Raw genomic sequence first — 16,732 nt, forward strand, 5'->3', positions numbered from 1 at the left:
TCAACAACGCGTCATAATCCATTTTTTAAAACAAATCTTTAAGAAAATAATTTATAAGTGATGTTTGAAGAAATTAGAACTTTTTATATGTAAACTTTTCGTAGTAACACTGGCTAAAAACTGACAAGTGAAGCAACTACCAAATCACATTCTATTTGCGTTTGTGATAGAATATCATCTTAGAAAACAATCACTTGTAATAAGTTTTGTTTTTGAAGTATTATTTAATTTATAGAAAAATGCTTGCTTAGCAAGGAAAATATTCAGTTGAAGTATACACAGTGGCGTAGCGAGGTCGGGTGTCACCCGGTGCGGCACTTAATGGTGTCACCCCCCCCCCCCCAGAGGCATAGAGACCCTTCCCAGGGACAAACTTTCAAATTTTCGATTTGCACCCCCCCCTCAAACTTTCGATTTGCACCCCCCCTCGAGTTTTTCTCTATATATTTTGCTATTTTTTGCCTTGGTGTCACCCCCCTAAATGGTGTCACCCGGTGCGGTCCGCACCCCCCGCCCCCCCCCTCGCTACGCCCCTGAGTATACATTTTATCACAGCTGCTTAACAATATAATTTATTCCACGCTGTTAAAATCACCAACATTGTTACAATGTATAGAACATCGTGTGAAAAAAATATGATAGAACTTTTGATGATTGTTGTGCGTAAAATAGTGCAGAGAATCTAACCTTGCCTAAAAGGTTTGAAGTGCTGGTTCCAAATGGTTATTGTCGAAATTGAATATTTTATAACATTTGAGAAATAAGAACAAAATGACTTCCCGGTTTTTACTAAAGATAGAAATATTCAAACAAATAATATCACGGAAAACATCGTTGTAGTGTTTTTCATTGTTTTACTTTGCCTGGCCGCAGTAGCGTAGCGAGGGGAGAGGGGGGAGGGTGGCGGGGGGGGGGACATATGTCCCCGGGCGCCGACCTTAGGGGGCGCCAAAATTGGTTGGAAAAATAAATTGAAAGGTTGAGGGGGGTGGAAATCGAAAGTCTGAGGGGGGCGGGGGTGCAAATCAAAATCTTGAGGGGGGGGGGTGCAAATCGAAATCTTGAGGGGGGTGCAAATCGAAAAGTTTGTCCCCGGGCGCCGGGAAGGGTCGCTACGCCTCTGCCTGGCCGCTCCAGTTGACTTCAAAGAGGGTTTAAGGGAGGTTTTAAAAATATTTGAATTGATAAAATTATTTTATACGGCTTTTCAACGGCTTGTATTCCATACAAAAAATGAAAATGAGGGTAATCGATGGTTACCGACGGCTTTAATTTTTTTAAAAATGTAACTATAATGTTATCGCTTGCAAAAATTATTTTTGTTTAAATATTAAAAAAAAGTATGATTACACAGACACTTCAAGCCTATTCCTATTGTAGCTGCTTTCATAGTTATCTCAATTAGTTACACATAACTAACCCAGAAGCTCAAATGTTTATACACTTAACAACATGGGACATATTTAACTTCCCTCTGGTTTAACAAGATGGGATATCCTTAGCCTCCCTCACAAATTTACTAAGAATTTTTCCTCTGAAAGTCAAGAGCTCCTCGCACCACGCCCCTCCCGGCCCCCGGACGTGCTGAACAAACGGCACCGTCCCGATGAGCGCCGAACACGGGACGGTGCCGATGCTGCTAGCGTTCCTCCGCACCTCCCCCGTGTGGTTGTAGTTCCCGGTGTAGCAGTTGTCGATGTTGTAGTTGGCTTGTAGAACCCTCAGCGGGTCCTTGGGTGAGGGGTACAGGCCACCGAGTAGAGGGCGCTCTGTTAATGGGAAGATAATGCTTTTTGGGTACGGCAGCTGGGAGGGTAGAGTTACGTCCCATATTGTTTTGGTGGTTTCGTTGTAGAAGCTGACGTCTAGAAAAGGTGATTTCCAATGGTGTTTTTTGATGGGGTTGCCTTCCTTGTGGTAGACTTTATACCTAATAAAGAAAACTTTATATACAAATTATATATAAAATAAATAATATAATATATATAATATACTGTTATATATGATACATATGATAACTGATACGTGATACATGATATATGATATATGATGTATGATATTGTATAATACATGATACATGATACATTACACATGATACATGATAGGTGCAGGGTGTATGATGTATGGTGCATAGTGATCTTCCTTTGTCCATCATCCATCATTCATCATCTGTCATCCGTCATCCGTCATCCATCATCCATCATCCATCACCCATCACACATCATCCATCCTCCATCCTCCATCCTCCATCCTCCATCCTCCATCCTCCATCATCCTTCATCCATCATCCATCATCCATCATCCATCATCCATCATCCATCATCCATCATCCTTCATCCATCATCCATCATCCATCATCCATCATCCATCATCCATCATCCATCATCCATCATCCATCATCCATCATCCATCATCCATCATCCATCATCCATCATCCATCATCCATCATCCATCATCCATCATCCATCATCCATCATCCGTCATCCGTTATCCGTCATCCATCATCCATCATCCATCAACCATCGTCCATTTTCCATCATCCATCATCCATCACTCGTCATTCGTCATCCGTCATCCATCATCCATTCATCAATCATCCTTCATCCATCATCCATTCATCAATCATCCATCATCCATCATCCATTCATCAATCATCCATCATCCATCATTGTTTTCCTCTATGTTAGTTACCTCATTGTCGAAGTATCGATGTTGTAGATAGTTTGGTTCATGAAGACAAGTTTTAGCCTTTCCTTGTCAGTGATGGACACTAAAATATCAAGGTCATCATCCCAGGGGATGATACCGTGATGTCTGTAAGAGCCAAGTAGTGACCCCTAGGAAATATAACAACTCGGTAATTTTTAATACACAAATCCTAGAATTAAGGCAATAAATTCTTGTGTAAGTATACAAAAGTATACTTTAAAACAAAACTGAAACGCCAAAGCACAACACAAAACTATAATAAAGTACTTTGAACTTTAAACAACACAAAAATCTAAATAACTAATTCATATAATATTCCGGATCGAAAATGTACAACGAGCTATTTAATAATTAACAATTTGTCTTATAATTATACGAAAACATACAACACGATATGTAATAATTAACATTTTGTCTTATATTTATACGAAAACATACAACAAGATATTTAATAATTAACAATTTGTCTTATAATTATACGAAAACGTACAACAAGATATTTAATAATTAACAATTTGTCTTATAATTATACGAAAACGTACAACAAGATATTTAATAATTAACAATTTGTCTTATAATTATACGAAAACGTACAACAAGATATTTAATAATTAACAATTTGTCTTATAATTATACGAAAACATACAACACGATATGTAATAATTAACAATTTGTCTTATAATTATATTACAGCACGACTGACCTTATACAGGAAGTATGTTACTGAAGCATTTTTCATAATTCTATCAAAATTAAACAATAATTCGGTGATCATAGATACATCTTTTTTTGAAAGGGTTTGCCCAAACAGATCTGAAAAATATGTTACTTATTCATAAACCTGAAAAATGTTAAAAATATGATTTATAACAAAATATTTATTTACCGTCTAGGCATTTATTTTGCGATTTATTAAAATAGATTCTAAGTATGTTACAATTCATAATATAACATTTCACAAGGGCAGTAGCAAATATCAAATCTTTAAAATTTGATAAAATATATAACTAAAAGCTACCGCCTATCATCTCAACAATAATTTCAACTACAAAATGGACAGTAAACTTGTTGGAAGCGGAATTAAAGGTGCGTCTAATTATATAAAAAAAATTTTTACTTTAAATTTAAAAAAAAAATAACATTCGGGATTATTAAACAATATTAGTGATGGGTAATGATAGGTAAAAATACTTTCAAATAAATGTCAGAATAAAGACATTAAAGTTAAAAAAAAACATTCTTTACGTTTGAAATTATTATATTCAAACAATGTACCAAGTTAGTGGCAACTCACGTGACTTGTCAGGTGGGACCGTGGGCAGTGGCGCCAGATGAGAGAGGTCTGGGACTGGAGTGACCTTCAGGTGAGACAACAGGTTGAAGGGATGCAGGTCTGTGGTCAAGATGACCAGAGCGGTGACCAGGCCGAAGAACACAACGACGAGGTAAAAGAGTTGACGGCTGGAGATGATCTGATGCAGTGATCTTGGGATCTGGGGAAAAGTGTAAAAAATGATAGGCTAGTGAATGAATGTAGTGTGATTGATGAGTGAATGTTGTGTGATTGGTTATTGATTGGTTTGTGAATGTTGAGTGATTGTTCAGTCGTATTATGGCAAGATAAATGTGTAAGTGGTTTAGGCCAATATATTATTTGAAGAGGTTTATGAATGCTATTAAACGAATTTATATAATGCCTAAAATATAAGTGTACCCAATTATGTTCTGACTTCTTCCCTATATTTCATTTATTTATTAATACATTAATGTTTCAGTCTTTGTTTGTTCTGTTTCTTCTCATGCAAAAGTTCTTTTTATAATTGTTTTTTTTTGCATTTTCTTAAATATGATTCTAAAAAAAATTTTAAATATTAAATTAATATTAAGTTTTTAAAATTAATAATTAGTCATTCTAATTTCCTCGCACTCCGTTCTTAAATGTATTCGATATCACAAGGTTTAGAATTATTTGATTAAAAACCCCATCGGTAGCATACAATCTAAAGTTCAATGATCTGCCACACATTTTCGTCCAGGTTCGGCTCTCATTTACCTGATCACAGGTACTTTATCTCCCAATTTCTTAATGAATGTAGCAGTCTTAAACTAATTTTAATGGGCTAGTTTATTATATAATATGATTAAAAATTTAATTTTGTGTTTATATCAGGAAACTTCGGACGATATCGCTGCATTAAAAGTAGGTCAAAATAGAGTTGCAAGCTTTGCTAAATAAAAGCTTTAAGTACAAAACCCTTTACTATACTCAGATTTTAAGTGAAATAAAAATAAGTGAATTAAATTAAAGTGAGCTCCCGTAAATGTTCTTATATATTTCTTAATAACTTAAAAAAAAGGGGGGGGGGGGGGGCATTTCCAGTGCAATCGGGCAATAGAAATATTTAAATTTTAAAAATAATGAAATCACGTAGAAAAGGTTACTTACCTAATGAACTCAATTAGTGTATATCAGAAAAGAAAATTATAAATTTTTAAAGGAAACATTGATTATTTAAAAAAAAAATTATCAGCGAATTAATTTACATGTCGCAATAAATTGTCATAGAGTCTTGACCTACGTGGAAAGTTTGAAAGAAATCCGTTTGATTGAATTAGTCGAAATTTTGCTCAGAAGTTGATACAGAAGTCTTGCCACCCCAGACGGAAAAACACAGAGACATTAAGTTAACATTTTTTTATGGTTTTTGAGAAATCGAAACAAGTATAAAGTACTACTTCCGGTCACTGAAAATCACTCACAATTTGAAAGAAACCATTAAATAGATCTTAGTTAAACACTCTAAGAGAATGCACTGTGACATAAAATGTGACTTAATTAAATGTTTAATTAACTTTTTAAGGCAATTATTGTTTATCAATCAGCAATTTTCCGCTCTATTATACACAATTTGGTTTCTTTCTTGGCGTGCAATTCGATTTTCTACGCGAATCTATCCCATTAAAAATCGTCTAAAGTGAAAAAAAATCTTTTATGGATGATCCCTAGTTTTCACATCTTTTGTTTCCTCCAGCGATGTATATGTAGTGACTGTGGTGCGAATTATTCAAATATCCACGAAAATAATTGGCAAGGCTGTTTAGTAACATTATTTAGGAAATTACTAGTGTTTGGTAGTTATGTCCTCTTCTTTATCTTCGCTGTGATGATCTGTGTTTTGTAATTTTAGAAATAAAATGCGTCGACCATAAAATGCAAACCAGCATATTTCATATTGTCCTCGGTGCCTCTCTCATAAAACCCATGTAAATAGCAAGAGCACTTAAATCGAATACAATAAACAAACAAACAAATACACAGATAAACAAAACAAAAAGTAACAAACAAACGAACCAACAAACAAACAAAAATCAAATAGTCGAAGGAATACAACAAATAAACAAATGAAAGTGTAAACGAATAAAAGAATGAACAAATGAACGAATAAACGAATGACCGAATGCACTAATGAATGAACAAACGAATGAACGAACGCACGAACGAACGAACGAACGAACGAACGAACGAATGAACGATCGAGCGAACGAGCGGATTACCGAATTAACGAATGAACTAATTCAAGAATTAACGAGTTAACGAATGAACGAATGAACGAACAAATGAATAAACGAACAAATCAACGAATAAACGAATAAAAAAATGAACGAATGAACGATCGAGCGAATGAGCGAAAGAATAAACGAACGAATGAATGAACGACTAAAGAATACACGAATGAACGAACAAACTAACGAATCAACAAATGAACGAATTAACGAAATAATGAAATAAGGAATGAACGAGCGAAAGAACGAACGGATGAACAAACGAACGATCAAACGAACGAACGAACGAACAAACGAACGAACGAACGAACGAATGAACGAACGAACGAATGAACGAACGAACGAACAAACGAAAAAACGAACGAACGCACGAATGAACGAACCCACGAACGAATAATTGAACAAACGAAAGAACGAACGAACCAACGAACGAATGAACGAATAAGCGAATGAACGGTCGCCTGAATGAGCGAATTAATAGATGAACGAATGAACAAATTACACATGAACATGTGAACATATAAACAAATTATCAAATGAAGAAATGAAAAAAGAAAAATTGATCAAATGAACTAATGACGAAATGAGCAAAAAAAAAAAAAAGTAAGGTTAAAATAAATAAATACATAAAATAAATGTTAATAAACCGGGAGTGATCTCCCCTAAACTTTCTCGAATATTCTTATATAACTCGGAATATAGACATGATTTTTAATTACTTAAACTTTTAAAAATAGAATAGAATTTCGTAGAAAAAAGAATTGCGCACCAATCGAACGCCAAAAGAAAATGTGCATAATAGTGCGGAATATTATTTGTACTTTTTAAATTTACATGCGTTTTTTGAGAAATAGGAAATAGCGTAAATTACTACTTCCGGTCAACAGAAATTACTCAAAATTTGACAGAAAGTAGAGAATTAGATCTTTTACTCACATGTGAAATTTCATTCATCTATCTGAAATAGTACTCAAGTTATAGGCTTTTTAAAAATTCAAAGTAGAAAAAGTACCACTTCCGGTTATCGGAAATCGCTCAAAAGTTGATACGGATCAACGATTTTGATAAAATACTTATATGTGAAATTTCATCAACCTAGATTTAACGGTACTCAAGTAATCGTGTTTACACACAGACACACAGACACACACATACACACACACACAGACACACAGACATACGGACAAGATTGCAAAATTATGTTTTTCCGTATCAGTGAGGTGTAAAACGTCGAGATTTGTAAAAATCTTGATTTTTTTTTGCACGATTACAATACTTTCTCTATACTTCGTATATACGAGAAAGTAAAAATAAGCAGAAACGCAATTGCAAGCATAAACGAAAAGAAAGATGCAAAAAAATATGCGATCTCAAACATAAATGTGTATATAACCAAAAACTTTGACGTAAACATGAACGCAAACAATAACGCATACGGAAACACTAAGGTAAACGTAACCACAAACACAAACATAAACGCAAGGATAATCATAACATAAACATAAAAGCAAACATAATAACATAAACACAGACAGAAATGCAAACATAAACGTAAATATAGAGAAAATTTTTAGGAGTGACTTCTAAACTGTTATTGTTTAAAAATAATGTATAGTATTCAGTATATTCAGTATATAAAATACACAAAAGGTATTATTTTTACCTACCACATTGCAATATATCAATCTAGGTTAATTATATAATGTTTACCAACATACAAAAATAAATAGTCTTCTATCAGTGGAAGTAATTGACACAAATGAATGTCATTTGTATAATTTTTTCAGAAAAATTAATGTTTTTGTGATGTGATTAATGTTTTTCGTCAATCAAAATGTTGAATTGTAAAATGAAATAAATTTTAAAATGATCAATATTGATTTCTCTAGAGATCAATTTAGATTTTATTACAAAAATGAACACTTTAAATAAAAAGATTACACAATGGTATAGAATTCGAGTTCTTTACTACAAGCATGTCATCCACAAGTCCGGAACATACATACTGAGAACCATAATCCATTTGAGATTTATTTATAAGATGGTGGCGCAATTCCAAACAAATTGAAAACATAAGAACACATGTGAACTATAGTCGATATTGTCAAATAATTAAAATTATTGCAGATACATGTACAGTCAGTGGTGACATGACAACATGTAGTGAATTTATATATATATATATATATATATATATATATATATATATATATATATATATATATATATATATATATATATATATTTATATATATATATATATATATATATATCACAACGCTTTGTGGTTTAGTTTTACTTACGGCCCTAAAAATCAAAGCAGTCCCCATAGTTTCATAAAATTCATTAAATAAAGCAATAGTTTCTAAAATCTCAAGTTTTATTTTCAATCCATTTACGACTGGAAATTTAGCATAAATAACACAAGTCATTTATTTTAGGTTATCAGCATGCTCATAAACCGTGTATACGAAGGTGGAATAATAAAATAATGGTTAACTAAATGATGAACAAAAAAACAGGTCCATTGATTGACCTTCAGCAGAAAGGTCACGCCGCGGACGAATTGTGCTTGCTTGTCAATGGAATTTTGGGCCATTATGCATACTAAATCTTGTCACGAGTGGCTTAGTGACATCTGACATGTACGAAGTTTGTGTGGCATGCAATATCACTAGGGTGTCTGACTTTTAAAATGCCACATTTGTATGTCAGCAGTGGCTTTGACATGCTGTCAAATATCTTGAAACGTTACTAAATATTTTGTTGTCGTTAATGAGCTCTACATCAACTACTCTACATTACAAGAAACTAGCAAAACAACAACAACAACAACCAAAAAGAACAACAAAATCAACAACAATGTACAGAAAGTATATAGTATTCTAGAGGACCCGTCACGTGCGTTACTGCGATCCCAGAAGAAAAGAAATTCAAGGAAACGCGTTACGATAACATTCAGTTGATACCGATGATGTATAGAATCGAGAACTAACTTTAGTCGAGCGCGCTGGGATGGCTGCGTTGTAGTTCTGCACATCACATTTTATAAAGCTTCCATCTGCACGGTTATGAATCGTGCATTTTAAAAACTGACTGAAGTACTTAATTGTAAAACCGCCGGAGCTATACTAGTAATAGTATATGGCACTATTTATAGCGAACGTAGGTGCCATAGTGCTCTCGTGAGAGACATTTTCCCTGATCACCCTGATGACGATGGGGGGGGGGGGGGGGGGGGGAAGAAGAGCAGCAGATGCAACTTTTTATGCAGTTTTATCTTTAAATTAAGACTAACTATTATCCTTGACCCTGTGTAGGACGCCCATTCAACGGCAAGTTTACATTAGACTGGGTTTTTAGATAAGAAAAACATCGAAAGGTTTAACTTAAGTTTAACTTAAGGAAAACATTGTTTGGCTTCTAAAGTGAATAGGGATAGTCCTATAAATAGTCCTATATATGTGATTATTTATTTTATCATAGCAGATCTAGCTAAAACAGTTCTTGTGAGAAACATTGGTTTGTTTACATTAGACTGGGTTTTTAGATAAGAAAAACATCGAAAGTTGCTAAGCAGGTTGTGTTTAATTTTAATTCATTAGTATGTAAGGAGTTTTGGGGGGTGTTACATTTTGATTGTAATGAAGAGTAGAATAAGTATAAGTGAGACACTAGCTTAGATTTTTTGGCCGTCTACTATATGCATTAATATATATATATATATATATATATATATATATATATATATATATATATATATATATATATATATATATATATATATATATATATATATATATATATGTATATATATATATATATATATATATATATATATAGGTTGATAAAATTTCAAATATATATCTATTATATGAAATTTGTAGTTCTGTAACAACTTTTCAGCGATTTTCGATAACCGGAAGAGGAACGTATTTACTTTCAATTTATCAAAAGCCTATGACTTGAGTATTATTTCAGATAGATAAATCAAATTTCACATGTAAGTAAAAGATCTAATTTTCGGTGAGCGGACCTTTGACCACAGGTGCTTTGACCATAGGGGGTGGTGACCATAGGGGTTTTGACCACAGCGGGGCTTTGACCATAGGGGGTTTGACCATAGGGGGTTTGACCATAGGGGGTTTGACCATAGGGGGTTTGACCACAGCGGGGCTTTGACCAAAGCGGTGCTAATAATCTTTTTTCTACGAGATTCTATTCTATTTTTAAAAGTTCAAGTAATTAAAAATCATGTCTATATTTCGAGATATATAAGAATATTCGAGAAAGTTTAGGGCAGATCACTCCCGGTTTATTTGTTTTTGTTGTTTGTATGTTTTTTATTTTGTGTTGCCAAACGCGTTTATTTAATTAATCTCCGAAAAAAGCGCCAATATCCTTAAAATGGTAGTTGCGCCCCCCCCCCCCTCCTTGCTCCCCCTGTGTACGTTACTGTACAATGCATACTATAGAAGAGAATATTTAGGCGAACTCTTAATTGCGCCCCAGTCTGCGGCCCTGTCAACGTCTCCCACTTCTTGATCCGGCCATCGATTGTGTGCCATCGTGTCAGTTTTACAGCTTTTAAACTTTATCAGAGGTATAAAACAATAAATAGAAACCACCAGTAAAATTGACAAATCTCTGTAACTGTGTAATTAAATAAATAGTTAAGCATTTAAAAAAAAATACAAGATTGGAAAATAAAAAGCTTTATTTTCTTCAGTATGAATGGGAGGTAACGTATATTTGTTCTGGATGAAAAATTTGGATGCTGTATGTTAGAGAACATAGTTTGAATAGAAGGCATGGATCTGTATGTCAAAAGAAGATTTTATGTGATATAATGAGGATAAAGTGTGTAAGTAATGAGAGGGGATTGTGTAGTGAGAGTGTTGAGTGTTGCGAGTCGCATTATTTAGCGTGTTGTATGTGTAATGAGCTAGTATGTGCTGGTATGCTTGGGCTTTCGTATTTAGTCTGTTGTGTGTATTATGTGTTATTGTTTAGTGTGCACCATGCAGTGTTTGATGTGTAACAAATCGTGTTTGGTGTGTAGAGTATTTTTTCTTTGTGTTGTTAAGTCTATTTTATAATATATAATGTAAAATGTGACATGTAGTGGGGGTATATTCTGTGTAGTATGTAGTGTGTAATGTGTTGTGTGCGGTGTGTAGTATGAGGTTATGTGTAATTCTACATTATACACGTATAACAGCCTGGCTATACTTAGAAAGACATACATTTTCCTAGAAATACCCAGCTATCTCTTAAGTGACAATTCACTTGATTCCCACATGACGTAAGCAGCCCCCCCCCCCCCCCCAACCCCTTACCATATCCCTGTCGTCTAATCGCAAGAGACGCCGAACGTCAACCACGTTTGGATTTGTGGGGATTAGTGGGGATTAGTGGGGAGTAATGGAGATTTGAGGGGAGTGATAACAGCTACCCGAATCTTTGAATCTAGGGTTAGCCCAATCGCACTTTTGTAATACCGTAGGCGATTTAAAGCCTGTAATGACACATCTTTTAATGGTATAATCTCTAAAAAAGGGATCGCCTGTTTATGACTGAAGATATGGACATAACATTAGCAACAATTGATTCTGGGCGTAATTTCACATTTCTATCTGAATATATAGCAATATAAGAGGGGTTTAACTGCCGGCTAGTGTACTGACCAATTGAACTTGCATATTTTATCAGGCGGGTTAGAGTTGATTTCCAGGTTGAAATTACCAATTAAAATGCACAACATGCTGTCTTTTGATCTGTTTTATTCACTTTCTAAGGTCTAAACACATATTACTTATTAAATAAGTTAACAATTTATTATACTTATCAGATATTTATTTTCTAAAATTAGTTGTACTTGAGTCAAGTAGCTATGAGGGATAGGTCACATTATGTCTCACCCCCCCCCTCCCTTACCTGCCCTCATATGTAACAAATGATAAAGACACACCTGCGTACCTATACAGCTTAGGTAATGTTGAGTTCAAGCGCCATGAGAAGTTTTTTTTTTATCACCGTACATGTCAGCTACTTCCTACGTCAGAGCAACGAATACCACCCTGCGTCTACACAAATCACAGATAAGGTTGACGTGAAGTTTGCTCTCAGCGTTGATTTGTTTGTTTAGAGAACATATCTGAGTAACAGCGTTTGTAAGTGTCACTGGTTTATGTAATTGGATGTCTAGTAATACTTTGACTAATGTATTATTTTTTTGGGATATATGGATATATGAATACATGGATATATGGATATATGGATATATGGATATATGGATATATGGATATATGGATATATGGATATATGGATATATGGATATATGGATATATGGATATATGGATATATGGATATATATATATATATATATATATATATATATATATATATATATATATATATATATATATATATATATATATATAAAGCAATGTATGTCTGTGTGTCTGTGTGTCTTTTATGCATTACTACACCTCTTATCACATCGCCGTGAAACTTCGGGAAGTTTTTGAGAATATTCCTGGGGAGGTTTCTGCGAAAAAAATTTTTCAAATTCGCAGGGGTGGCGCCCCGACAGGGCGCGATTTGTTTTTTCTCTATATATATGGTATATAAAAATAAAAGTCGATTGTGGTCTCACAACGTTCATCCGATAGCCATCAAACTTAAGGGACTTGATTAGAACACTCCAGGGAAGGGTTCTGTAAAACAATCATTTTTAATTTCGCATGGGCGGTGCCACGGGAGAGTGCAATTTTTCTTTATGTACGGTATATAGAAATAAAAGTCGATTTTGGTTTGACACCGTTCATCCGATAGGCATGAGACTTTGATGAGTTCATTAGAACACTCTAGGGGAGGGTTTAGCAAGGTCGGCGCCACGGGAGTTGCGATTTTTCTCTACATGTGGTATATAAAAATAATAAAAGTGAATTGCAGTGACACTGTTCACACGATCGCCATGAAACTTAGGGAAGTTGCTAAAAATATATCCGAGGAGGTTTAAGCAGAAAAAAATTCACATTCGCAGGGGTGGCGCCCCAGCAGGGCGTCATTTGTTTTTTTCTCTATATACTGTATATAAAAATAAAAGTCTATTCCGGTTTTACACCTTTCATCCGATCGCCATCAAACTTTGGGAAAGTTGATTAGAACACCCCAGGGAAGGGTTCTGTACAAAAATAATTTTTATTTTCGCAAGGGCGGCGCCACAGGAGGGTGCAATTTTTCTCTATATAAAAAATAAAAGTCGATTGCGGTTTCACGGCGTTATTCCGATCGCCATCAAACTTTGGGGAGTTGATTAGAACACTCCAGGGAAGGTTTCTGTAAAAAAAAAAATCTTTTTTTTTTAAATTTCGCATGGGCGGCGCCATGGGATGGGGGGGGGGGGATTTTCTCTATATACAGGTATATAAAAATAAAAGACGATTGCGGTTCGACACAGTGTATCCGGGTGCCATAAAAACTTTAGGGAGTTGATGAATACTCCCGAGAAGGTTTCTGGGGTTGGACGGGGGGTGAGTGGTGGTGGGAGGGGGGATTTAATTTTGCATGGGCGGCCCCCGGCACGGTGCGATTTAGCGCCCTGGTCTTTCCCGAGAGTGCTATGGCGACTACGTTTGGTCTAAACAGTGTGAAGGACAATGGATAGGATGGGGCGTTACAAACGCTGACTAAATTGAATCAGGCGTGTCCGCCGGCACCCTGGTATGATGCAATTTGGATGCAAAAAAAAAAAAAATCAGTTTCCATCCCCAAAGGCTCAATTGGGCCGCTGAAGGCCATGTAATATGTTTTATTTTAATAATAAGAAACATTAACCAAGTTTAGATTATTAACTGGGATGTTTCATTTTGTCCGTAAAAAATCCAAAGAGTTTCGTCACTTTGCGAATGATGCTATTAGCATCTATTTTTAGACAATACAATCAGAAATTGAGATCGAGCATGTAATAATAGACCATTAGTAACGCTAACAAATTGCATCAGTCACACTGATGTTTAAAACACGTCAAATAATTTTTTTACGTGCTAAAGAAAAAAATCATGTTCATTTGTGTCACTTTAACGAATGACGCAATCTGCATTATTGTTAACAGGATGCTATTTGGCACGATGGCACCATTTAGTTTTAAGGAGCCAGGGGCCGTACGTGGCGCCTATGCGGTAGTGTAATCGAGGGGGGGGGGGGTGTGCTCCTGAGAGCGCCCCTCTACGTCCCTGACATGGGTGGTCACCGAATTGTGTTCTACCTGATTATTTCGGTGAGGGATTAACGTACACATAAGGTTTTCACGCGGTAGTGTAGGTAAACCCGTGTCCCGGTGTTTATGATCCAAGCGCAAGCATTGTTTACATTTAAATAACTCACTTTTAGAAAACAAGAATATAGGATTGGTAACGTATGGATGAAACGCTTCTTCTATCCCCGCGGCAACGCGCGGGGACGGGTACGCTAGTATATATATATATATATATATATATATATATATATATATATATATATATATATATATATATATATATATATATATATATATATATATATATATATATATATATATATATATATATATATATATATATATATATATATATATATATATATATATATATATATATATAATTGATTTAAACCAAAGCCTAAACTTCTAAACATAACTTCTACCTAGACCCACGAACATTACTAAATCTGTTTTTTTTCTTTATCTGCCTAAATAATCCCAGACTTTTCTAGTTGGGCATCTTGTCCCACTTCTCAACACAGCTAGTTTGCTTTTAAAAATCTTCGTTGTAATTAGCACAAAACAGACAAACATGATTCAATCAAATTATAAAATGAATAAAGAGCTTAACGTAACAATTATCCTGTTGTTAGCTTAAGCTCTTTATTCACGTTGATCCTGCCCAAAAGATTGTGAAGTTACAAAATAATGTTTTTTAGGCCCATCTCTGAAGAGGCGTCGCGAGGTGGAGGGCGGGGGTGCGGAACGCACCTGGTGACACCATTTAGGGGGGGGGTGACATGACACCAAGACAAAAAAAAATTGAGAGATACATAGAATAAATATGTATTTTGCCAGTTCAATAATCGTTAATTAGAGTTAAAAAGTATTTTAAGTACATAATTACGATAGCAAAGAGGAAGGGTCGGGCGACACCATGAGGGAAACATGCTAACGATAGAGAAAACAATGTCGTAACAACGACTATAGATGAACATCATTAGTATTAGATGTGAGCACTTTGAATTTTTTTACCGGGGGGGGGGGAGGACATCAACTACAAAATGTACAGAAAAAATAAGAGGGTGGGGGGTGACACCATGAAGTGACCCAACGGGTAACACCCGACCTAGCGACGCCACTGTTTGTTTATACAGTTTAAACTAACGAATTGCTTGCGGGGGGAGGAAGTCATAGACAACGTTTGGCTTGTGGTTTGATGACTTATGCGGGTACATTGAGAGTTTGGTCTAAAAAAAAACACAAAATAATCGATGTCCCACTTCTCCATATCCCATTTCTCACCCCCCCCCTCCTTCTAGATTTAACCGTTCGCTGCGTATGTTGTAGATTTTTACATATGGCATATTCAAGAAGTAGATGAGCTCTACTTCATCTTTCCCATGGAACATCTGAAACAGGAACTCCCCCTCACCTCCCCCCCCCCTTCACACGTTTATGCCTACACATTTGTTATGACTGGAATACAGAGCTTCGTCGACTTATATTTTTCCCAATATTTAGAAGATTTATGAATTCGAAAAATGTATTGTATATTTTTCTTTAAACTGCAAACTGTAGATCTAACTATTATCACATTAAAAAAAATTCACTCTTGTTTTTTTTCCCATTCGATAGGTTGTCAATACAAACAAAAAAGTTAAACATTTTAACCTTATCTTTGGTCTCAAGTCAAAGTCACAGTCACGTTTGTTTGTCTGTCATAAATTTTCCTCTTGCCTTTAGCTACTGTTACATTATATAGAACTAAATTCGCTCTTTTTGGTTTTACTGTAAAATTTAGTTTCGGGATCGTGTGTATTATATATAACATGAAAGGTCGAAAATAGAAGTTGGTAATTTTCTTGTGTAGTATGGGTTACAGTGGCGTACACTGGATACTGTAACAGGAGAGGTTTGTTATATTTCAATGTATAGATAACAATTTGTAAACTTATGTAAATTGTGGGCACCACCATGTGTATTGGGCTAAAAAAACGAAAAGATGACGATGATGTAAAGATAAATGAGTATATCTACATATTTGACACGTAAAAAAACCATGCTTGCCCCCAGCCCCCGCTTTGAGCTTTAGAAGAGATTTGAGATTTGACATAATTAATGTAGTAAAAGTTCATATTGATAAGGAGTACACACAGATAAAATGTATGTATATGTATATGCATATATATATATATATATATATATATATAT

General features: G+C 34.9%; 1 protein-coding gene across 1 annotated transcript; it reads right to left on the reverse strand.

Annotated features, from left to right (window-relative positions):
- Window positions 1-1,479: 1,479 nt before the first annotated feature.
- On the reverse strand, window positions 1,480-8,872 carry LOC131932324 (uncharacterized). The gene is made up of 5 exons (XM_059289217.1): window positions 8,810-8,872; window positions 4,004-4,202; window positions 3,413-3,522; window positions 2,692-2,837; window positions 1,480-1,930 (listed from the first exon to the last, which is right to left on the reverse strand). Exons 1-5 carry the CDS (start codon window positions 8,870-8,872, stop codon window positions 1,480-1,482), a joined length of 969 nt encoding a protein of 322 aa, XP_059145200.1.
- Between the last annotated feature and the right edge of the window lie 7,860 nt (window positions 8,873-16,732).

This window comes from Physella acuta, unplaced genomic scaffold, assembly GCF_028476545.2.
Source record: "Physella acuta isolate Inbredline_101_S28 unplaced genomic scaffold, ASM2847654v3 ptg002137l, whole genome shotgun sequence".
Classification (NCBI taxonomy): domain Eukaryota; kingdom Metazoa; phylum Mollusca; class Gastropoda; family Physidae; genus Physella; species Physella acuta.